Source organism: Salarias fasciatus, chromosome 11 (genome assembly GCF_902148845.1).
Source record: "Salarias fasciatus chromosome 11, fSalaFa1.1, whole genome shotgun sequence".
Classification (NCBI taxonomy): domain Eukaryota; kingdom Metazoa; phylum Chordata; class Actinopteri; order Blenniiformes; family Blenniidae; genus Salarias; species Salarias fasciatus.
This window is the reverse complement of record NC_043755.1, coordinates 34,944,532-34,969,857: the sequence shown is the minus strand read 5'-3', so window position 1 is coordinate 34,969,857 and position 25,326 is coordinate 34,944,532. Positions and strand designations below refer to the sequence as shown.

General features: G+C 53.8%; 1 protein-coding gene across 1 annotated transcript; it reads left to right on the top strand.

Annotated features, from left to right (window-relative positions):
- The first annotated feature begins 4,349 nt into the window (after nt 1–4,349).
- sv2a (synaptic vesicle glycoprotein 2A) lies at nt 4,350–23,976 on the top strand. Its single transcript, XM_030103604.1, has 12 exons — nt 4,350–4,985; nt 13,769–13,949; nt 14,040–14,191; nt 14,588–14,721; nt 16,001–16,090; nt 16,214–16,321; nt 16,521–16,609; nt 20,278–20,442; nt 21,564–21,697; nt 23,095–23,301; nt 23,371–23,530; nt 23,779–23,976. The coding sequence occupies exons 1-12, from the start codon at nt 4,382–4,384 to the stop codon at nt 23,960–23,962; spliced, it is 2,208 nt and encodes a 735-aa protein (XP_029959464.1). The 5' UTR covers nt 4,350–4,381; the 3' UTR covers nt 23,963–23,976.
- Nucleotides 23,977–25,326: the final 1,350 nt, after the last annotated feature.

Below are 25,326 nucleotides of genomic sequence, written 5' to 3'. Positions count from 1 at the left end.
GTGTTTGGATGAAAGAGGAGCAATTAAAACGACACGTGCACAGCCGCGCTCCGCTCCCCCCCCCCCCCCCCCCCACTCCCGCCCCCCCCCACTCCCGCCACAGCATCCCCCCCCCCCTCCCAAAGCAGAAACCGGGGTGGGGGGGAGGGGGAGGGGCGGAGTGCGGCTGTGCCGCTACGTCAGTAGCATCAGAGCTTCTGTCGGTGACTCCTCCGCCTCGCGAGCCGCTCTGACCTTCGGTCTGAGGAAGGTAAGAAACCGGTCCTCCTCTTCCTCCTCTCCTCCTCTCATCCTCTTCCTCCTCTCCTCTCCTCCTCTCCTCCTCTTCCTCCTCATCTCCTTCTTCATCTCTCCATCCGCTCATCCCGCGGTCGTGCGCGCTCCGTGCGTGCGGCACGCGGCGTGTCCATGATTTCAGAACGACATTGCTCGGTCGGGAGGCTCGTGCTGCAGCGCCGTGACCCCTAAACCCGCCAAACCCCCGGAATCCGCCAGACCCGCTCCCGGCCCCGTTCTCGGTCCCGGTCCCGGTCCCGCTGCTTTCAGGAACCCGCCTCCTGCGGGAGAACCGCACATCCCGTGCACGCGCTGAAGGAGACCCCGGGACCCCCGGGGCACAGGTGAAGGACGGGGTCACGGTGACGTGACGCGCAGCCGGGTTCGGACGGGTCGGGTTCGGACGGGTCGGGTTCGGACGGGTCGGGTTCTGGGCCCTTCTCTTTCTCCTTGTTCCGGATTCTCTCACATCACGGGGTTCTGGACATGAGGTCCAGGACAGTGTGGGTGGTCCGGTCCGGTCTGGTTCGGTGCGGTGCGGTCCGTGCCGTTCCGGTCCGGTCCGGTCCGGTCCGGTCTGGTCCGGTCCGGTCCGGTCCGGTCTGGTCTGGTCCGGTCTGGTCCGGACCTGCTTTCTGCATCAAAATGACCTTGCAGAAACCCAGCAGGGGGCCGGTGGAGAGGAGAGACCTGCTGCTGCATCAGACCCTGGAGGACTGGAGGGTCTGAAGACCCGAGCTGAGGGACGGAGCTCTGTGGACATCCTGAACCCTGCAGAACCCTGCAGGGACTGTGGAGGACTATGGAGGACTGTGGAGGACTATGAAGGACTACTGAGGATGTGGAAGACTATGGAGGACTGTGGATGACTGTGGGGGACTGTGGGGGACTGTGGAGGACTGTGGAGGACTATGGGGGACTATGGAGGACTATGGATGACTATGGAGAAGTGTGGAGGACTATGGAGGACTATGGAGGACTGTGGAGGAGTATGGAGGACTGTGGAGGACTATGGATGACTATAGAGGACTATGGAGGACTGTGGAGGACTATAGAGGACTGTGGAGGACTGTGGAGGAGTATGGAGGACTGTGGAGGACTATGGATGACTATAGAGGACTATGGAGGACCGTGGAGGACTATAGAGGACTATGGAGGACTGTGGAGGACTATAGAGGACTGTGGAGGACTGTAGAGGACTGTGGAGGAGTATGGAGGACTGTGGAGGACTATAGAGGACTGTGGAGGACTGTAGAGGACTGTGGAGGAGTATGGAGGACTGTGGAGGACTATAGAGGACTGTGGAGGACTGTAGAGGACTGTGGAGGAGTATGGAGGACTGTGGAGGACTCTGGAGGACTGTGGGGGACTATGGAGTCTGCTGCAGGCAGTTCGTGTTTGAAGGTGGTTTTCAGAACTCAGGCGCTGAGGCAGGATCTGTGGAACCAGGAGGGACCAGGTCTGCTGTGAGCCTGACAGCCCAGCAGGGGGCAGCACCACATCCAGGCAGGAAGGACTGCAGCAACTTCCTGTTCCTTCAGCATGAAAGGAACCAGACCAGCTTTTTGGTCCAGGATCCAGTCTGACTGCAGGTCTCAGGTCCAGGATCCAGGATCCAGCCTGACTGCAGGTCTCAGGTCCAGGATCCAGGATCCAGCCTGACTGCAGGTCTCAGGTCCAGGACCAGGTCTGACTCCTCTCGGATCTAGAATGGCTTCAGAGGCTGAAGTCAGTGTTTGACCTGGTCTGTCCTCCAGGGGGAGCAGGAGAGCTGATGTGACTCCTGCTGGACTGCAGACCATCCCAGAGGAGGTGGAGATGGATGGACGGATGGATGATAGATGGACAGATGGATGGATGGACGGATGGATGGATGGATGGACGGATGGATGGATGGATGGACGGATGGATGATGGATGGATGATAGATGGACGGATGGATGGATGGACGGATGGATGGATGGATGGACGGATGGATGATGGATGGATGATAGATGGACGGATGGACGGATGGATGATGGATGGATGATAGATGGACGGATGTATGGATGGACGGATGGATGGATGGATGGACGGATGGATGATGGATGGATGATAGATGGATGGATGGATGGATGGACGGATGGATGGATGGATGGACGGATGGATGATGGATGGATGATAGATGGACGGATGGACGGATGGATGATGGATGGATGATAGATGGACGGATGTATGGATGGACGGATGGATGGATGGATGGACGGATGGATGATGGATGGATGATAGATGGACGGATGGATGGATGGACGGATGGATGGATGGATGGATGGATGGATGATGGATGGATGATAGATGGATGGATGGACAGATGGATGGATGGACGGATGGATGATGGATGGACAGATGGATGGATGGACGGATGGATGATGGATGGATGATAGATGGACGGATGGATGGATGGACAGATGGATGGATGGACGGATGGAGGATGGATGGATGGATGGATGGACGGATGGAGGATGGACGGATGGATGGATGGGTGGATGGGTGGGTGGATGGATGGGTGGATGGATGAGCAGTACTTCTCCTGCTGTGGATGTCAGTCATTGAATTGAATCAGCTTTATAAAGTGCCGATTACAAGAGTCATTAAAGACCCTTGACAGAGAACACCCAAGAACCAGGTTTAGAGCAGAACCCTGCAGAACCAGGCCCAGAGGAGGAGAACCCTGCAGAACCAGGCCCAGAGGAGAACCCTGCAGAACCAGGCCCAGAGGAGGAGAACCCTGCAGAACCAGGCCCAGAGGAGGAGAACCCTGCAGAACCAGGCCCAGATTGGGAGAACCCTGCAGAACCAGGCCCAGATTGGGAGAACCCTGCAGAACCAGGCTCAGAGGAGAACCCTGCAGAACCAGGCCCAGATTGGGAGAACCCTGCAGAACCAGGCCCAGATTGGGAGAACCCTGCAGAACCAGGCTCAGAGGAGAACCCTGCAGAACCAGGCCCAGATTGGGAGAACCCTGCAGAATCAGGCCCAGATTGGGAGAACCCTGCAGAACCAGGCCCAGAGGAGAACCCTGCAGAACCAGGCCCAGATTGGGAGAACCCTGCAGAACCAGGCCCAGATTGGGAGAACCCTGCAGAATCAGGCCCAGATTGGGAGAACCCTGCAGAACCAGGCTCAGAGGAGAACCCTGCAGAACCAGGCCCAGATTGGGAGAACCCTGCAGAATCAGGCCCAGATTAGGAGAACCCTGCAGAATCAGGTCCAGATTGGGAGAACCCTCCAGAACCAGGCTCAGAGGAGAACCCTGCAGAACCAGGCCCAGATTGGGAGAACCCTGCAGAACCAGGCCCAGAGGAGAACCCTGCAGAACCAGGCTGAGAGGGGGAGAACCCTGCAGAACCAGGCTGAGAGGGGGAGAACCCTGCAGAACCAGGCTGAGAGGGGGAGAACCCCCCCAGAGAGAAAGTTCCTCCCAGACTGAAGCTGGTTCCACATGACAGGATCCTGGTGGCTGAAAGCTCTGCTCCGGTTCTACTGTTGGAGAACCTAGGAACCTCTGCAGACCAGCACTCTGAGAACTGGTCTGGGACTAACAGCTCTGGAGGTTCTGATGGTTCCTGGTTCTTCAGAGTGTTCTCGGGTCAGAGGAGGATTTTAGATTCTGTTCTAGATTTAACAGGAACCAGTGGAGAGAAGCTCATGTTCTCTGCTGGTTCTCCTGCTGGTTCTCCTGCTGGTTCTCCTGCTGGTTCTCCTGCTGGTTCTCCTGCTGGTTCTCCTGCTGGTTCTCCTGTTGGTTCTCCTGCTGGTTCTCCTGTTGGTTCTCTGGGTTCTAGATCAGTAGATCTGTGGATCATCTACAGAACAGTGAAGTTTATGGAGTTCCTGATGATGTTCCTACAGGACCCCAGTCTGACCCCAGCTTGACCCCAGCCTGACCCCAGCCTGACCCCAGCCTGACCCCAGTCTCTCTGTTTGCAGGATTTGGCGTCCGGCGGCTCAAGATCCTGAACCGCTGCTGATCCCTCCTCACAGCCGCCGAGCTCCACCTCCACCCGCCGACACCCACATCCTCCCACCTCTGAGCAGCCTCCGCCCGCCTCCATCCAGCCTCCGCCATGGACGACGACGGGCGCTACCGCGACGGCCGCGCCGACTTTATCCGCGGCGCCAAGGACATCGCCAAGGTGGCCAAGAAGCAGGTGGGGAAGAAGGTGGGCCGCGGCGTGGACAAGATGGCGGACGAGTACACCCGGCGCTCCTACAAGCGCTTCGAGGAGGAAGATGACGACGACGACGACTACGGCGGCGCGCCGGGCAACGACGGCGGCTACTACCGCGACGACGGCCGGGCCGACGACGGCGACGCCCACAGCGACTCCACCGAGGGCCACGACGAGGACGACGAGATCTACGAGGGCGAGTACCAGGGCATCCCCCGCGCAGAGGCGGGCAAGGCGGGCGGCGCCGCCGGCGTGCCGGCACCGCGCCTCAGGGACCCGGCGGCGTTGGAGGGCGAGCGCAGGAAGGACCAGGAGGAGCTGGCGCAGCAGTACGAGGTCATCCTGCAGGAGTGCGGCCACGGCAAGTTCCAGTGGACGCTCTACTTCGTGCTGGGCCTGGCGCTCATGGCGGACGGCGTGGAGATCTTCGTGGTCGGCTTCGTGCTGCCCAGCGCCGAGAAGGACATGTGTCTGTCTGAACCCAACAAGGGCATGCTGGGTAAGATTCCAGACTATACAGAGCATACACAGACTATAGAGCATCTTCCTTCTCTAGAATCAGGCTATAGAGCATCTTCCTCCTCTGGAATCAGACTATAGAGCATCTTCCTCCTCTGGAATCAGACTATAGAGCATCTTCCTCCTCTGGAATCAGGCTATAGAGCATCTTCCTCCTCTAGCACCAGATTATAGAGCATCTTCCTCCTCTGGAATCAGGCTATAGAGCATCTTCCTCCTCTGGAATCAGACTATAGAGCATCTTCCTCCTCTAGCACCAGATTATAGAGCATCTTCCTCCTCTGGAATCAGGCTATAGAGCATCTTCCTCCTCTGGAATCAGACTATAGAGCATCTTCCTCCTCTAGAATCAGACTATAGAGCATCTTCCTCCTCTGGAATCAGACTATAGAGCATCTTCCTCCTCTGGAATCAGACTATAGAGCATCTTCCTCCTCTGGAATCAGACTATAGAGCATCTTCCTCCTCTAGAATCGGGCTATAGAGCATCTTCCTCCTCTAGAATCAGACTATAGAGCATCTTCCTCCTCTGGAATCAGACTATAGAGCATCTTCCTCCTCTGGAATCAGGCTATAGAGCATCTTCCTCCTCTAGAATCAGACTACAGAGCATCTTCCTCCTCTAGAATCAGACTATAGAGCATCTTCCTCCTCTGGAATCAGACTATAGAGCATCTTCCTCCTCTGGAATCAGACTATAGAGCATCTTCCTCCTCTAGAATCAGACTATAGAGCATCTTCCTCCTCTAGAATCAGACTATAGAGCATCTTCCTCCTCTAGAATCAGACTATAGAGCATCTTCCTCCTCTGGAATCAGACTATAGAGCATCTTCCTCCTCTAGAATCAGACTATAGAGCATCTTCCTCCTCTAGAATCAGACTATAGAGCATCTTCCTCCTCTAGAATCAGACTATAGAGCATCTTCCTCCTCTGGAATCAGACTATAGAGCATCTTCCTCCTCTAGAATCAGACTATAGAGCATCTTCCTCCTCTAGAATCAGACTATAGAGCATCTTCCTCCTCTGGAATCAGACTATAGAGCATCTTCCTCCTCTGGAATCAGGCTATAGAGCATCTTCCTCCTCTAGAATCAGACTATAGAGCATCTTCCTCCTCTAGAATCAGACTGTAGAGCATCTTCCTCCTCTAGAATCAGACTGTAGAGCATCTTCCTCCTCTAGAATCAGACTGTAGAGCATCTTCCTCCTCTAGAATCAGACTATAGAGCATCTTCCTCCTCTAGAATCAGACTGTAGAGCATCTTCCTCCTCTAGAATCAGACTGTAGAGCATCTTCCTCCTCTAGAATCAGACTGTAGAGCATCTTCCTCCTCTAGAATCAGACTATAGAGCATCTTCCTCCTCTAGAATCAGGCTATAGAGCATCTTCCTCCTCTAGAATCAGACTGTAGAGCATCTTCCTCCTCTAGAATCAGACTATAGAGCATCTTCCTCCTCTAGAATCAGACTGTAGAGCATCTTCCTCCTCTAGAATCAGACTGTAGAGCATCTTCCTCCTCTAGAATCAGACTGTAGAGCATCTTCCTCCTCTGGAATCAGACTATAGAGCATCTTCCTCCTCTAGAATCAGACTGTAGAGCATCTTCCTCCTCTGGAATCAGACTATAGAGCATCTTCCTCCTCTAGAATCAGACTATAGAGCATCTTCCTCCTCTAGAATCAGACTGTAGAGCATCTTCCTCCTCTAGAATCAGACTATAGAGCATCTTCCTCCTCTAGAATCAGACTGTAGAGCATCTTCCTCCTCTAGAATCAGACTGTAGAGCATCTTCCTCCTCTAGAATCAGACTGTAGAGCATCTTCCTCCTCTAGAATCAGACTATAGAGCATCTTCCTCCTCTAGAATCAGGCTATAGAGCATCTTCCTCCTCTAGAATCAGACTGTAGAGCATCTTCCTCCTCTAGAATCAGACTGTAGAGCATCTTCCTCCTCTAGAATCAGACTGTAGAGCATCTTCCTCCTCTAGAATCAGACTGTAGAGCATCTTCCTCCTCTAGAATCAGACTGTAGAGCATCTTCCTCCTCTGGAATCAGACTATAGAGCATCTTCCTCCTCTAGAATCAGACTGTAGAGCATCTTCCTCCTCTGGAATCAGACTATAGAGCATCTTCCTCCTCTAGAATCAGACTATAGAGCATCTTCCTCCTCTAGAATCAGACTGTAGAGCATCTTCCTCCTCTAGAATCAGACTATAGAGCATCTTCCTCCTCTAGAATCAGACTGTAGAGCATCTTCCTCCTCTAGAATCAGACTGTAGAGCATCTTCCTCCTCTGGAATCAGACTATAGAGCATCTTCCTCCTCTAGAATCAGGCTATAGAGCATCTTCCTCTGCCTCCTGGCGGTGGGGAGCTGGTCGGTTCTGGTCAGGAGGTTTGAGTTTGGTTCTGGAGGTTCTGAACGTTCCTCTGAGGTTCTGGCAGAAGCAGTGTCTCCTCATGGTGTCAGCGTCTGGAGGGACGGAGGGATGGAGGGACAGAGGGATGCAGGGACAGAGGAACAGAGGGACAGAGGGACGGAGGGATGGAGGGACGGAGGGACAGAGGGATGGAGGGACAGAGGGACGGAGGGACAGCAGGGACGGAGGGACAGAGGGACGGAGAGACGGTCAGTCCACGTCCTGAAGACACCCTGACCTGCAGACTTACAGGAGGACTATGGTCACGGTGGAGTGGAAGGTGTGTGGGTGGAGGCTACACCATCTCTTGGTTGTAGTGCTGTAGTGTAGTGATGTAGTGTTGTGGTGTAGTGTAGTGTAATGGTGTAGTGTAGTGTTGTGGTGTAGTGTAATGGTGTGTCGTGTTGTAGTGTAGTGGAGTGTCGTAGTGTGTAGTGTCGTGTTGTAGTGTAGTGTAGTAGTGTGGTGTAGTGATGTTGTGTTGTGGTGTAGTTTCGTGTAATGGTGTAGTGTAGTGTTCAGTTGATCTGATTTTATTTCTAAAGCGCCGTCCATCCACCAAAAGGAGCACAAGGTGCTGAACAGAGTAAAATGAAATAAATAAGTAAAAACACTTCAAGAAACACACAGTTCTAAAAGGCGCTAAATGTCAAACGCTAAACGAAATAAGTGAGTTTTCAGACGACATGAAAAACTTTAAAGGTGCCTTGAGGAGTTTTCACGTTTTATGCGAAACAGCGCCCCCTGCAGGCCTTGGGCGTAATGCAGCTTAGTGAAAAACTCGTCCCTGTGGCTCGCGTGCACGGAAGAGGGGAACTCCTTCCTCGCTCGTTTAGCAGCGCTCCAGTAAGATGTCAGTGTCTTCTCCCTGGTGGAGTCTGTGTGGAGCTGCAGTGCTAGAAGCCAGTCTGTTCTGACTTCCTGGAAGATCCTGCTCAGTTGTTGCTCACTAAGCATCTGGCGGAGTAATGGCGGACAAAACGAAACCTAACCAGCTGGAGCGTGCATTACGTCATTCCTTTCAAATTCTCCCCAAAAAAACTCTGGAGCCGGACCGGCACTGTGACTTTCAAGTGACAGTTTAGCCTGTTAGAGGTTCTGGTGATGAATCTGTCAGGACACATTGGACACAGCATTAAAAATGTGGAACATATTTATGGTGGAAAATAAGTATTTTTAAGGTTGTAAAACTCCTTAATGCACCTTTAAAGCCACACTTCAACATTTTGGCAAATGGGCCCATTGAGCTCAACTCCTCAGTCATCAGAGCAGCAGACTGACTGTTTCTGTGAGGCGAGCTGTTGTTTATCCAGAGGTGAGTCAGGAAGGTTTTCGGGACGGACACAATGGAAGTGGACGGTATTTTTGTTCCCCCTCGTCAAACTCATCAAATACACAATCCAACAACCCCCAAACACTTTGGTGGACACGTTATGATCCACACATTCACTACGCTGTGGAACACCAACAAATAATATTGTAGCGTTACGACACTGAAGCAAATACTGGGAACTACTTTTCCTTTTCTAAATCACTACGCCCAGACGCCATGTTTAGTAAGTAGTTCCGTCTCAGCAATCTTCACATAAACAACTCAATCTGGTCATTTTGCATCAATATTCCACAGCGTAGTGAATGTGTGGATTATAACGTGTCCACCAAAGTGTTTTGGGGTTGTTGGATTGTGTATTTGATGAGTTTGACGAGGGGGAACAAAAATACCGTCCACTTCCATTGTGTCCGTCCTGAAAACCTTCCTGACTCTCCTCTGGATAAACAACAGCTCGCCTCACAGAAACAGTCAGTCTGCTGCTCTGATGACTGAGGAGTTGAGCTCAATGGGCCAGTTTGCCACAATGTTGAAGTATGGCTTTAAGTTCAGTGACAGACTGTAAAGGCAGAGGAAGAGTTCCAGAGCTTCGGGCCAAGAACAGAAAAGAGCGGTCACCGAACTTTCTATATCTCGCCCTGGGGACAACGAAGGAGGTGTGGCTCGAGGAGCGTAGTGTCCTGGAAGGTTGATAAATTTCCAACAGCTCTGAGATGTGGGGGGGGCATGCCCATTTATAGCCATAAACACAAACGACAGCATCTTGTACTGGACTGGAAACTGCACCGGAAGCCAGTGGAGAGCTTGAAGGACCCACTAAGGACTCACTAATGTGTGAGTATTTTGAGGAGTAGGAGATGAGACGAGCTGCTGCGTTCTGAACCAACTGGAGTTTATGGAGGAGTGAGTGATTCAGTCCAGCGTAAAGGCCGTTACAACAGTGAAGCCTTGAGCTGATGAAAGCATGAGCGGCCTCCTCTAAATCTGCCCGGACAGGAATGGCTGGACTCTGCTCAGAAGCCTCAGTTGGAAAAAGCCCGCCCTCACAACTGAACGATCTGCTTTTCACAGTCAAGAGCATTGTCAAAAATCACACCCAGATTCCTGACAGCAGAGTCAAACTGAGGAGTGGATGAACCAAAATCTGTGGAACGGCGGGTTGGGTCAGGACTGAAGAGGATGTATTCAGTCTTTTCCTCGTTCAAATGAAGGAAGTTCTGGGACAGCCACTGTTTGATGGTGTGGAGACAGTTTTTGAGAGGGTGTAGCGCAGAGCGATCGTTATGGATAACTGGAAGATAAATCTGGAGATCGTCCGCATAAAAATGAAATTGGATGTTGTGACTGGAGATGAGTCGACCAAGCGGCAGCATATATAATGAAAACAGAAAGGGACCAAGAATAGAGCCTTGAGGCACTCCAGACGAGAGAGGAGCAACAGAAGACGCAAACTCATTTATATGTACCGCAAAAGATCTGTTTGAGAGAGAAGAGGAGAACCAGTTGAGAACCGCCCCCTGCAGGCCTACAGTGTGCTGAAGTCTGGAACTGAGGATGGTACGATCCTCGGTCTCACAGGCCGCCGTTAGCGCCAGCAACACCAAGACAACAGAACTTCTGTTGTCTGGAGCTGCCAGGATGTCATTGTGGACCCTCGGCAGCAGACTGGTGCTGCGTCTCCACCTGAAGCCCGACTGAAATGTGTCCACAATGCCCTGAGAATTACGGTGAGAGAGAAGCTGCGAGAAAACAGGCTTCTCCATCAGTTTGGACAAACAAGGCAGGGAGAGACAGGACGGAAGTGAGAGAAGAGGGAGGATCCAGACCGGGTGTTTTAAGTGGTGTGGTGTAGTGTAATGGTGTAGTGTAGTGTAATGGTGTGTAGTGTAATGGTGTGTAGTGTAATGGTGTAGTGTAGTGTAATGGTGTGTAGTGTAATGGTGTAGTGTAGTGTAATGGTGTGTAGTGTAATGGTGTGTAGTGTAATGGTGTGTAGTGTAATGGTGTAGTGTAGTGTAATGGTGTAGTGTAGTGTAATGGTGTGTAGTGTAATGGTGTAGTGTAGTGTTGTAGTGTTGTGGTTGTGCAACAACCAATGAAAAAAAGCAGTATTAACACGTGATAACAATGCTTTTTTTCATTGGTTGTTGCGCTACTTTAGTCCCGCCCCTTTCCTGTTTTGATTGACAGGTAAGTGAGAGGCTTGTTTGATCCTCCCGGTTATTTACCGGTATTGAATGAGGGGAAGAGTGGACCCCCCCCCCCCCCCCACACACACACACACACACACACACACACACACACACACACACACACCCACACACACACACACACACCCCAAGTCCAACGTCCTGAGGCTGGAGGGTCAAAAGTCAAAGACACCATCCAGGAGGAAACATCCAGAACCTGCCCAGTGGACGCCTCAGGGGGTTCTCACACCTCCCCACTGGAGCTGGACCTCACAGAGTTCTGGACCGAGCACGGCGGACCGGGTCGGTGTGAAAGCACCACTTGTTACAGCTGTTGCTCTAACTCGCCCGCCCCGAGAGCGGCTGAATGGGGGGTCTGGGAGCGGCCTGGGTGGACCTGGTCTGGGAGCGGTCTGGGTGGACCTGGTCTGGGAGCGGTCTGGGTGGACCTGGTCTGGGAGCGGCCTGGGTGGACCTGGTCTGGGAGCGGCCTGGGTGGACCTGGTCTGTGAGCAGTATGGGTGGACCTGGTCTGGGTGGACCTGGTCTGGGAGCGGTCTGGGTGGACCTGGTCTGTGAGCAGTATGGGTGGACCTGGTCTGGGTGGACCTGGTCTGGGAGCGGCCTGGTGGACCTGGTCTGGGAGCGGTCTGGGTGGACCTGGTCTGTGAGCAGTATGGGTGGACCTGGTCTGGGTGGACCTGGTCTGGGAGCGGCCTGGGTGGACCTGGTCTGGGAGCGGCCTGGGTGGACCTGGTCTGTGAGCAGTATGGGTGGACCTGGTCTGGGTGGACCTGGTCTGGGAGTGGCCTGGGTGGACCTGGTCTGGGTGGACCTGGTCTGGGTGGACCTGGTCTGGGAGTGGCCTGGGTGGACCTGGTCTGGGTGGACCTGGTCTGGACGGACCTGGTCTGGGAGTGGCCTGGGTGGACCTGGTCTGGGTGGACCTGGTCTGGGTGGACCTGGTCTGGACGGACCTGGTCTGGACGGACCTGGTCTGGGAGTGGCCTGGGTGGACCTGGTCTGGGTGGACCTGGTCTCAGTGCGGCAGATGTGTGAAAGCGCCCGGCTTCAGCTGGACCCGCAGTCCAGATCCTGGTCCTTTCTGAGCCTCACAGGCTGCCGTCGCGGCTGAGCCCAGTGACCACATCAGAATGACGGGAGGGAGAAAGGCTCTGCCGCTCGCTCTCCAGCAGACGCCTGATAACAATGCTGTAATTCCATTGGTTGCTGTTCGATTGTAGCCCCGCCCCTTCCCTTGTTTGATTGACAGGGCCGCGACAGGCTCGCAGAGTGTTTGGCTCCTCCCGGCTCGGCAGCGGCGGCGCTCCAGACACGTTTACCGGTGTTTTTTCAACGTGAAAAATACGATGTGTGGCGTGAGGCGAGACAAAAGAGCGGAATGCGTGACGCGCTGCAGTGTTCACCGTTAGCAAGGCTGCTGTTCTGGTTTTACGCCAACTTCTGCCTGGTTGTCATGGAAACGCCACACTCCCCGTGTTCAGAGCGGCTGCTCGGCCGCAGGAACAGAGGCGCATTCGTGGAAACTGACACATTGTTTCTGTTTTACTGGCGCGGCTCCTTTGGCTCCGCCCACATATCTGCCTCAAACCGTGGAACCCCGAGAGAACCAGGAGCCAGAGGAGGAACCGCCACGACATGCTCCACCCACAAACTGAAGAACAGAGAGGCACTGCCAGCCAGCCCCCCATGGTGACCCCCCCCCAGTTTTCTACCAGCTGTGGCTCCTGACCTCCTGACCTCCTGACCTCCTGACCTCCTGACCTCCTGACCTCTTCTCTCCAGTAGAAACGTTTTCTGTTCTTCTGCTTCTTTGACTTTTCTAATTCCTGATTCCTGTTTGCAGCCAGTCATCACCTCACTGTGTGTGTGTGTGTGTGTGTGTGTGTGTGTGTGTGTGTGTGTGTGTGTGTGTGTTACATAACTCCCCTGACTCATGCTGAAGAGCCTCTCAGCTCACTGCTTCCCATCATTCCTCCATCCTCTGGTTCTGCAGGGTTCTCCTCCTCTGAGCCTGGTTCTACAGGGTTCTCCTCTGAGCCTGGTTCTGCAGGGTTCTCCTCTGAGCCTGGTTCTGCAGGGTTCTCCTCTGAGCCTGGTTCTGCAGGGTTCTCCTCCTCTGACCCTGGTTCTGCAGGGTTCTCCTCCTCTGAGCCTGGTTCTGCAGGGTTCTCCTCTGAGCCTGGTTCTGCAGGGTTCTCCTCTGAGCCTGGTTCTGCAGGGTTCTCCTCTGAGCCTGGTTCTGCAGGGTTCTCCTCTGAGCCTGGTTCTGCAGGGTTCTCCTCTGAGCCTGGTTCTTGTGGATCAGTGTTCTGATTGGTTCTTTATAAATGAAGCTGCATTGAATGATAACATGGAACACCAGAACCAACTAGTGGACCAACAGGAGAACTACATGGCTTTAAACATGTTTCCATGAAAACAAGAAACTGACTCCTCCCTCTCTCTCTGACTCCTCCCTCTCTTTCTGACTCCTCCCTCTTTCTGACTCCTCCCTCTCTCTCTGGCTCCTCCCTCTCTCTCTGACTCCTCCCTCTCTCTCTGACTCCTCCCTCCCTCTGGCTCCTCCTTCTCTCTCTGGCTCCTCCCTCTCTCTCTGGCTCCTCCCTCTCTCTCTGGCTCCTCCCTCTCTCTCTGACTCCTCCCTCCCTCTGGCTCCTCCTTCTCTCTCTGGCTCCTCCCTCTCTCTCTGGCTCCTCCTTCTCTCTCTGGCTCCTCCCTCTCTCTCTGGCTCCTCCTTCTCTCTCTGGCTCCTCCCTCTCTCTCTGGCTCCTCCCTCCCTCTGGCTCCTCCCCCTCCAGGTCTGATCGTGTACCTGGGCATGATGGTGGGGGCGTTCGTGTGGGGGGGCCTGGCGGACCGGATCGGCCGGCGCCAGACGCTGCTCATCTCTCTGTCCATCAACAGCGTCTTCGCCTTCTTCTCGTCCTTCGTCCAGGGCTACGTGTCCTTCCTGTTCTGCCGCCTGGCGTCGGGCGTGGGGTGAGACCGAGACCGGGGCTTTGGGGGGGGGGGCTTGGGGCTCATGTGTCAGACCGGGGGTGCGGCAGCGGGTTGCTCCGTCCTCTGCAGGATCGGCGGTTCGATTCCCATCGTCTTCTCCTACTACTCGGAGTTCCTGGCGCAGGAGAAGCGCGGAGAGCACCTGAGCTGGCTCTGCATGTTCTGGATGATCGGAGGGATCTACGCCTCGGCCATGGCCTGGGCCATCATCCCCCACTACGGTGAGCGGGGGCCGGGGAACCGGGAGGACCGGGGAACCGGGAGGACCGGGGAACCGGGAGGACCGGGAGGACCGGGGAACCGGGAGGACCGGGGAACCGGGAGGACTGGGGAACCGGGGAACTGGGAGGACCGGGGAACCGGGAGGACTGAGGAACCAGGAGGACTGGGGAACCAGGAGGACTGGGGAACCGGGAGGACTGGGGAACCGGGAGGACTGGGGAACCTCTGTCCGTCTTTCACTGGGATCAAACAGACGCTGTGACTTGATTCTGAATCCTGCTTTAGAAAGGTCTTTAACCCCCCCGCCCGGTCCTCTCCCCCCGTCCCCCCCCGGTCCTGTCCCCCCGTCCCCCCACCCCCCCGCCGGTCCTGTCCCCCCGTCCCCCGTCCTCCAGGCTGGAGCTTCCAGATGGGCTCCGCCTACCAGTTCCACAGCTGGAGGGTCTTCGTCCTGGTCTGTGCCTTCCCCTCGGTGGCCGCCATCTCTGCTCTGACCACCATGCCTGAGAGCCCCCGCTTCTACCTGGAGGTACACACACACACACACACACACACACACACACACACACACACACACACACTCCCCCTTTCCCACTGTGCCTGTGGAGTGGGCCGCTGTTGTGTGGAAGCGTGCCTCCATGACGCCGTGCTCGCTGAGACGTGGAGCTGTGCATTAAAGGACTGCCAGTCAAACCCCCAGCCGTGGATCTGTGCCTCGCCGCCTCACGTGACGTGAGAACCTCTCCCCGCTGGATCCAGCTGGACGGTGTGTTTTGTTGGTTTTTGTCAATATTTTGTACCGTTTTACTGCTGATAAAGCTTCATGATAGACAAAGATTTCTAGCTTTTTTTTCAAGAACATTGAACATTGTGATGTGTTGAATCAGTCTTCATTAGCAGTAAAACGGTATAAAATATTGACGATAACCAACAGAAAACACAACATCCAGCTGGATTCAGTGGGGAAAAGGTTCCCAGGTGAGGCGCAGAGGCACAGATCCACGGCTGGGAGATTTCTATTCATACGTTGATATTTTATACCGTTTTACTGCTCATAAAGGCTGATTAAACGTATAATGTCACAATAATGTTCTTGAAAGAAATGCTAGAAATCCACTTATATCATCAAGAAGTTTGACACGTGCGTTTGGCTAGCACTGCGCCGTGACGTTAAGCTAGCGTTAGCACTGCACCATCAGATGACGTAATGGAGGCACATTTCGACAGAACGCCGGCGACACTCGGCACTGAGTCGTTGCTCACTGCCTGCAGACCCGGTCTGACAGCCTGCAGGCTGTTTTCCCGCGCTGATGCCGTCCCACGTTGATGACATCATCAGCACGACGGAGCAAAGCGAAAGTAAACAATGGACTGGAGCTCAGTCCCGTTAGCTGTAGACGAGTCTCCTCTTCCCGGATCAGGGGAAGCTCTCCGGTCTCCTGTCCTGCAGGGCTGGTCGTCCTGAAGGAAATCTCTGCTGTGTCCAGAGACAACAGCTAGCGCGCTAACGTAGCCGCGCTGCATCGACGTCATCTCATCAGCTCTCAGGTGAGCCCCGCCCACAGAAGCCGAGAGAAACTGAGCTGTTAAAACCCGGGTCGGTGCAGGTAGAAGGACCCGGGTCAGAATGCGGACTAAACCCTGTACCCTGCCAGGAGGAGCCGGGCGGGTTTAAACCGGTTTAGTGGACAGAGGGAAAGGGGCTTCACACACACACACACACACACACACACACACACACACACACACACACACACACACACACACACACACACATTCCCGGCTCAGCAGTGTGTATCTGGTTCCAGAACGGGAAGCACGACGAGGCCTGGATGATCCTGAAGCAGGTCCACGACACCAACATGAGAGCCAAGGGCTTCCCCGAGAGAGTGTTCTCCGTGAGCACCACACACACACACACACACACACACACACTGCCCTGAGAAAGATGCTTATGCTCATGCTAATGCTAACGCTCATGCTAATGCTGGCCGCCAGCTGATTGGCTCGTCTTCCTCCAGGTGACGACGATCAAAACCGTCCAGCAGCTGGACGAGCTGGTCCAGCTGGGGGACAACGCCGCCTGGCACGAGAAGTGGAGGGTCAAACTCACCTCCCTGTTCCACCAGGTGAGCCAGAACCCAGCAGAACCCAGCAGAACCAGAGCAGGAGAACCGCAGCAGGAGAACCGGAGCAGAACAGTTCTTGGAAATGTATTCAATAAAAATTTAAGAAAAAAGAAAAAAAGAAGAAAAATCTTAAAATCAGTTAAATAAATCCTCAAGATTCCGGCTCAAGCTGTGTGTGTGTGTGTGTGTGTGCGTGCAGGTGTGGAGTAACTTCCAGACCGTCTTCTCTCCAGAGTACCGCCGGACCACCTACATGATGATGGCCGTCTGGTTCTCCATGTCCTTCAGGTGGGTCGCTGCTGTGAGGGAGGGTCCCCAGGGTCCCCAGGGTCCACCAGGGTCTGTCAGGGTCTCTCGGGGTCTCTCGGTGTCTTTCAGGGTCTGTCAGGGTCTCTCGGGGTCTCTCAGGATTCATCCGGGTCCATCAGGGTCTGTCTGAGGGCGTGTTCCCCCCGCTGGGCGGAGCCAGGACCCTCTCTGGAAGTGTGAGTTGGTAAAGCAGCCTCCTCCTCAGTCCCTGCAGGGAGTTCTCCCCGTCCAACCAAAAGGGCGTCAAACCAGACAGAAGCAGGTCGGGTTGATTAGAAGAATCAACGGTTTGTTCTTCTGCTGCAGGAAAGTCAAACGACTCCAAACACTCTCTGACCGGAGCGGCTCCGGGTTGCCAGATTGGGCGGGTTTCTGCCAAATCAAGCTTCTTTTTTGAACACGGGGGACGGGTTGATGAAATGATGATGTGTTTATGAGGAGTTTTTTATTGTAAAAATAAGGTTTTAACTAGGGATGCACCGAAATGAAAATTCTTGGCCGAAACTGAAACCGAAAAATGAGGAAACTAAAGCCGAAAGACCGAAAGAAATGAATAATTATTAGCCCATATTCCTCAGGGATATTCTTCAGGGATGATCAGGTTCATCGGATTAATCACTGCATCCAATGAGGACGGGACAGGAACAGTTCCTGTCTGTGGCGTTTAACGCTCTAAGGCGCACATAAAAGCCTCGAACTTTCTCAAAACCCAACAGTGCACCTTATAATGTGGTGCGCCTTTTTTGCAGAAAATACGGTAATAAAGACCACCCGGTTGTCAGTCCGTTGTCTTGACTACGCTTCCCATAATTCGTTGCGACGTGATCACATGAGCAAACAACCTCTGCTTGCTGTAGCTAAGCTAGCCACTTCAAACAGAACGGCAAACAACACCGGCCCCCACCTCCAACCCGTCAGTCACAGTATGTCCTCCAGTCTCCCGACCGGAGAGCACGGCCCGCGGCTGGCAGTCCGCACGCTGTGCCGCCGAGAGCGGCCAGCCGGGACGCCGGGAGCGGCCGGCCGACTGCCGGGACGCCGGGAGCGGCCGGCCGCCGGCCGACTGCCGGGACACCGGGAGCGGCTGGCCGGGACGCCGGGAGCGGCCGGTCGACTGCCGGGACGCCGGGAGCGGCCGGCCGCTGGCCGACTGCCGGGACGCCGGGAGCGGCCGGCCGCCGGCCGACTGCCGGGACGCCGGGAGCGGCTGGCCGGGACGCCGGTAGCGGCCGGCCACCGGCCGACAGCCCGCCCGCCGGGCCGCCGGGAGCGATGGGGGACTTCACTAGCTGGATGGACATCGGTGACCAACAGCCAAGACGGTCTGACAGACCGTTTGGGTTTTTATAATTCAAATAAATCTGTTAAAAATAATTCCCCTGTCCTCTAGTTCTTTGACTTTTCCTAAATACGTGTCTTGTATGATTTTCTGAAACAAATAAGGTCCTAACAATGACACACATAATATTACAAAGCATTCTGTGTCTCCAGAGGAGCCAGTTACAGATTCAGGTATCCTCCATCAAAGCACAGCAAACCATGTATTTCTCGTTTCCAAAAATTTATTTTACAACGAACATATTTCTGAATGAAAACCTTTGTCCTGTGGAGCCTGCAGTCTCAGAATCAACTGAGCAGGGTGAGGACGGACCGTGTGGGGGGGGGTCCGTCCTGCAGCAGCCGGGGAGACTTATTTTACTCATTTTAATATGTTCTTGATTATTATCGACGGCCAGTAATACATCAATTTTGTGTGTGTTGGTGTGTGTGTGCATGTTTGTCAGGGACACGAGTGCGCGGAGTGTGAGAGGTGACGCTGCGCAAATGCGCACTGTGAAAAGTTTAAAACCTGATTTGAGGCATTAATACAGCAGACATGAGGCATTGAAAGGTTTGCTTTAGCATCACCCGCCACGTCATCACCATTTTTTTCGGCCGTGTTGTTTCAGTGATTTTTTTCTTTCGGCCGAAAGCCGAAAATACACTTTTGAGTCATTTTTGGCCGAAAATTTTCGGTGGCCGAATTTTCAGTGCATCACTAGTTTTAACGTGCATTTTCAACCCAGGTGGCGGTTTGTTCTGACCCTGCACAGCAGACGGGCCTGATTCAGGTCCTAAATCCTGCAGATCCATCTTGCAGCGCTCCTCAGACCAAACGTTTCACTCTGTTAAAATCTCACCGGTCCAATCAGGGGAAAGAGGCGGAGCTGCGGGAGGAGCGGACGTGACGAGAAGACGTGACGACAGCGGGAAGCGCATGAAAGTGTGAAAACAACGGCGGCATGCGGAGCGATCTCCGTGGACACGGCGACATCTGCAGCTTCATCAGAAAGAGACTCAGTTTCTTCTGTGAAAGACGAGCACAGAGCATCACTTCAAGGCTTGTTGTCAGGAAACGACGTCTGCTGCTTCTCAGCAGCGCAGAGCGCCGTCACACCGCGGCTGGATGCCGATTGGTCTGTGGTCAGTGTGTCGCGTGTCAATCAGAACGGTCGTCCAATCACCAGCTACGGATTGTTTTGGAGGTCCTGCCTCTGAAATCAAATCAGAAGAGCGGCTACCCAGATGGACTTGTGAAATATTTCCGTGGCGGACATGAAGCTGTCCCTCTGGAGCGTCGGGTCTTTGTTCTGCTTTCTGTTGCGTTAAACGGGTTTCATATTGTTCACGGGGACAGCGACAGATCTGGCAACCTCCTGCAGCCGACCGCAGACACACCGCAGACAGCGCTGCGGTGATTCCGTTCCGTAGACGGAGCGCAGCCACGTGCACTTTTGTCCGTGTGAGGCTTCCGTAGCGCACGACACGAACTGTTGTTCTGAGCGCCACGTCGCGCACGGCGGAGAGGAGAGTCTGTCTTCCTCCTGAAAGTCAGCGCTTTGTACGGCCTGCAGAAAAGTCACGTACAACCGTTCTGGCTGCGTTCCGTCTACAGAATGGAACCAGCGCAGCTCTGTGATTCACCGCCTGGTGCCTCTGCAGTCCGCTGGAGGAGGTTGCCAGATCTGTCGCTGTCCCCCGTAAACAATATGAAACCCGTTTAACTCAACAGAAAGCAGAACAAACCGCCATCTGGGTTGAAAATGCACGTTAAAACCTTATTTTTACAATAAAAAACTCCTCATAAACACATCATCATTTCATCAACCCGTCCCCCGTGTTCAAAAAAGAAGCTTGATTTGGCAGAAACCCGCCCAATCTGGCAACCCGGAGCCGCTCCGGTCAGAGAGTGTTTGGAGTCGTTTGACTTTCCTGCAGCAGAAGAACAAACCGTTGATTCTTCTAATCAACCCGACCTGCTTCTGTCTGGTTTGACGCCCTTTTGGTTGGACGGGGAGAACTCCCTGCAGGGACTGAGGAGGAGGCTGCTTTACCAACTCACACTTCCAGAGAGGGTCCTGGCTCCGCCCAGCGGGGGGAACACGCCCCGGTCTGTGAGGATCCACCAGGGTCTGTCAGGGTCTGTGAGGATCCTCCAGGGTCTGTCAGGGTCTGTGAGGATCCTCCAGGGTCTGGGAGGGTCTCTGAGGATCGGCCCTGAAGGGTCCAGGACCGGCGCTGTGAACCGGTTCTGGCTGGATCAGGTGGAGACGGGGAGGGTTCTGGGTCGGCGGTCCTGACTGGGTTCTGTCCCGGTTCCGCTGCAGCTACTACGGCCTGACGGTCTGGTTCCCCGACATGATCAAGTTCCTGCAGAAGCAGGAGTACCGGTCCCGGACCCGGGTCTTCCTCCGGGAGAAGGTGGAGCACGTCACCTTCAACTTCACGCTGGAGAACCAGGTCCACAAGCAGGGCGAGTACTTCAACGACAAGTGAGTCTGCACGTTCTCCACGTTCTCCACGTTCTCCACGTTCTGCACGTTCTCCACGTTCTCCACGTTCTGCATGTTCTCCACGTTCTGCATGTTCTCCACGTTCTGCATGTTCTGCATGTTCTCCACGTTCTTCACGTTCTGCATGTTCTCCACGTTCTGCATGTTCTGCATGTTCTCCACGTTCTCCACGTTCTGCATGTTCTCCAGGTGGAACACTGACGGAATGACATGTTGGTTCCACCTAAAGAACGGTTCCCTGTAAACGCAGTGAAGAAACTGGACACATGAGAGAACGTCAGCTTTATCTTAGAACGTGGGTTTATGGTTCTGCTGCTGCGGAACGTTCCACATCAAACGCTCTGCTCACCGAGGAACCGGAACAGATCCGGTCGCCTCTCAGAACGTCTCTAGAACCTTCTGTCGGCCGAGGACGGAACCCTGAGAACTGTGCACGTTAGTGCATGTGTGAGTGTGAGCGTGAGCAGGTCAGTGTGTGTGGAGTGAGCCTGCCAGTGCACTGTGTGTGTGTGTGTGTGTGTGTGTGTGTGTGTGTGTGTGTGTGTGTGTGTGTGTGTGTGTGTGTGTGTGTGTGTGTGTGTGTGTGCGTGCGTGCACGGACTGCAGGGCTGATGAGCTCGTTTGTCAAAAGTCAATTCAAGTAACTCAGTTTGCTTCAGTCTGGATATAATAAGTAACTGTAATGTAACTGTCATCTGGTCCTCCTGGTCCTCCTGGTCCTCCTGGTCCGCCTGGTCCACTTGGTCTGCAAGCCGTGTTTGGACAAGTCCAGCACTGTTTATGTACCTGTCCAACGTGGACCGCAGAGGGGTCTTCGGCGGTCCAGGGAGGGGTTCTAGGTGGTCCAGGGAGGAACAGAGAGAACAGCTGAGCTAATCCTCTCCAGCTGAAGAACCGACCCACGTGGTCCCGAGACGGTTCTGAGGCTGAATGGGACCATGTCCAGGTCTAGAACATCCTAATCCGTCCACCAGAGAGCGCCAGCAGGGTTCTGAGTGGTCCAGGCAGACCAGCCTGGGTCAGAACCTGTTCCTCCTGCTCCAACTGACAGAACCTTGTTTGGGTTCCTCTGCTGGGTTCTGGTCCCCCCCACCCGGCAGGTTCATGAACTTGAAGATGAGGTCCATGGTGTTCGAGGACTCGCTGTTTGAGGAGTGCCGCTTCGAGGACATCACGTCCAGCAGCACCTTCTTCAAGAACTGCACCTTCATCGCCACTCTGTTCTACAACACAGGTACCAAGACCAGAACCAGCCGGAACCCCGCCAGCAGAGAAGACCATCTTCCTCCTCTAGCACCAGATTATAGAGCATCTTCCTCCTCTAGCACCAGATTATAGAGCATCTTCCTCCTCTAGCACCAGATTATAGAGCATCTTCCTCCTCTAGTGTCAGATTATAGAGCATCTTCCTCCTCTAGCACCAGATTATAGAGCATCTTCCTCCTCTAGTGTCAGATTACAGAGCATCTTCCTCCTCTAGTGTCAGATTACAGAGCATCTTCCTCCTCTAGTGTCAGATTATAGAGCATCTTCCTCCTCTACCACCAGATTATAGAGCATCTTCCTCCTCTAGCGTCAGATTATAGAGCATCTTCCTCCTCTAGTGTCAGATTATAGAGCATCTTCCTCCTCTAGCGTCAGGTTATAGAGCATCTTCCTCCTCTACCACCAGATTATAGAGCATCTTCCTCCTCTACCACCAGATTATAGAGCATCTTCCTCGTCTAGTGTCAGATTACAGAGCATCTTCTTCCTCTAGTGTCAGATTATAGAGCATCTTCCTCCTCTAGCACCAGATTATAGAGCATCTTCCTCCTCTAGTGTCAGATTACAGAGCATCTTCCTCCTCTAGTGTCAGATTACAGAGCATCTTCCTCCTCTAGTGTCAGATTATAGAGCATCTTCCTCCTCTAGCACCAGATTATAGAGCATCTTCCTCCTCTTGTGTCAGATTATAGAGCATCTTCCTCCTCTAGTGTCAGATTATAGAGCATCTTCCTCCTCTAGCACCAGATTATAGAGCATCTTCCTCCTCTAGCGTCAGATTATAGAGCATCTTCCTCCTCTAGCGTCAGATTATAGAGCATCTTCCTCCTGTAGCACCAGATTATAGAGCATCTTCCTCCTCGAGTGTCAGATTATAGAGCATCTTCCTCCTCGAGTGTCAGATTATAGAGCATCTTCCTCCTCTAGTGTCAGATTATAGAGCATCTTCCTCCTCTAGCGTCAGATTATAGAGCATCTTCCTCCTCTAGCGTCAGATTATAGAGCATCTTCCTCCTCTAGTGTCAGATTATAGAGCATCTTCCTCCTCTAGTATCAGATTATAGAGCATCTTCCTCCTCTAGTGTCAGATTATAGAGCATTTTCCTCCTCTAGTATCAGATTATAGAGCATCTTCCTCCTCTAGTGTCAGATTATAGAGCATCTTCCTCCTCTAGTGTCAGATTATAGAGCATCTTCCTCCTCGAGTGTCAGATTATAGAGCATCTTCCTCCTCTAGTGTCAGATTATAGAGCATCTTCCTCCTCTAGTGTCAGATTATAGAGCATCTTCCTCCTCTAGTGTCAGATTATAGAGCATCTTCCTCCTCTAGTGTCAGATTATAGAGCATCTTCCTCCTCCCCCCAGATCTGTTTAAAGACCGGCTGGTCAACTCTCGGCTCATCAACAGCACCTTCCTGCATAACAAGGAGGGCTGCCTGCTGAGCGACGTCAGCGACGAGAACAACGCCTACATGGTGTACTTCGTCAGCTTCCTGGGAACCCTGGCCGTTCTCCCGGGGAACATCGTCTCCGCGCTGCTGATGGACAAGATCGGACGGCTGAGGATGCTAGGTAGGACGTCGACGGCTTCCCCCCGCCGCCGCTCCGCCGCCATGACGGGTTCCTGTCTTCCGTTCCCAGCGGGTTCCAGCGTCATCTCCTGCGTCAGCTGCTTCTTCCTGTCGTTCGGCAACAGCGAGTCGGCCATGATCGCTCTGCTCTGCCTGTTCGGAGGAATCAGCATCGCCTCCTGGAACGCGCTGGACGTGCTGACTGTGGAACTGTACCCGTCTGACAAGAGGTGGGTGGAACCTGCTGGAGGAACCGAGATGGCGGCAGACACACAATGCCTCCGTCCAAGTGGCATTTTCATACAAATGATGTATGGAGGGTGGGCGGAGCTAGGGTGGCGTCCCCCGTAGCGTTCTGCTTGACTGTACATTATATTTCCTCATTAGACCCGTAGAATGTTTCCTCCAGTAGAACCGCAGGATGACTGTCAGGACCGTGGAACGCTGAGCGGCTCTCCTACTCCCTCTGTTCTTGCAGAACCACGGCGTTCGGGTTCCTCAACGCTCTGTGTAAGCTGGCGGCGGTTCTGGGCATCAGCATCTTTACGTCGTTCGTGGGCGTCACCAAGGCGGTTCCCATCCTGTTTGCCTCGGGCGCGCTGGCGGCCGGCAGCTTCCTGGCGCTCCGGCTGCCGGAGACGCGCGGCCAGGTGCTGCAGTAGGGGTTGGGGCCACGCCCCCTCCGCCCCCACCCCCGCCACCACCTCCATCTGTAAATACCAGGCGCCGGCGTCCGCTCATCCCTGAAGAACACCCAATCCACTATTCCATTGGCCGTCACTGAAAGTGGGCGTGGCCATCCAGACTGTGTGTCGGCAGGTCTGATGTCTGTGAGAACCTGTAATGTCACCGTGATGTCACTATGATGTTGCCATGATGTCGCCATGATGTCACCGTGATGTCACCATGATATCACCATGATGTTGCCGTGATTTAGCCATGATGTCGCTGTGATGTCACCATGATGTCGCTGTGATGTCACCGTGATGTCACCATGATGTCGCTGTGATGTCACCGTGATGTCACCGTGATGTCGCTGTGATGTCACCGTGATGTCACCGTGTGTCTAGAATGAGGGATTCGTGGCAGCAGGTTCTCAGGTCCTCCGGTCTTCACAGAACATTTAGAACTTCAGTCCCTGGTTTCATGAAGAACCCGTCCTCAGAGCGGTTCCCTCCATGTTCCGTCGTCTGATCTTTTTTTCCTACTTCTTGTGTTCCTCTGAGCTTCTCTTGGCCAATCAGAGATCAGAACATCAGAGTGGGTGTTGAGACAACAGAACCAACAGAACGTTCCTCTCCCAACATGCTGTCCTGGTTAGTGCAGGTGTGGGGTCAGAGGTCAGGAAGTGGTGGTCTCTGGTTCCTCCATCCTGAGCAGGTTCATCTCAATGCCACGTTCTCCACCTCGATGTTCTCACCTTGACGTTCTCCACCTCGACGTTCCTCGCCTCTGTGTGAAGCATTTGTATCGTCGGTGAAACCAGCAGGTTCTCTTTCGGTGTTCTCCGTCCCCAGATGTTACTGCCATTTTCTAGATATTAGAACATTCCAAGGTCCTAGTTCCCCCCTCTGGAAGATGGATCGTCACGACGTCCCCCCAAAGACAGACACTCCGAGAGGACCCGTCCACATGAAGCACAATGTCCCCGACGTGAGAACCACCGTTCCCCTGCAGGGTTCCTCTCGGAACGCAGCGTTCTGTCCCGGTTTCTGTGGAACCTCACATGTTCTCCTCTGACCCGAACACATACTGCTCACACAACCACAACCGATCCGCAGGAGAGCAGCCATAGGAAGCAGAGCATTATGGGTAAACAAGAGCCTGGTAAACCAGCCCTGCCCAGCAGGGGGCGTGTCCTCTGACTGACAGGCACTTCAGCCAATCAGCGCTTCAAAACAATCCGTTATCGACATGTGTTAGCTTCTTTACGGCTTAGCTTTAGCTCCTTAGCTTTAGCTTCTCTGAGGGTTAGCTTTAGCTCCTTAGCTCTAGCTTCTCTGAGGGTTAGCTTTAGCTCCTTAGC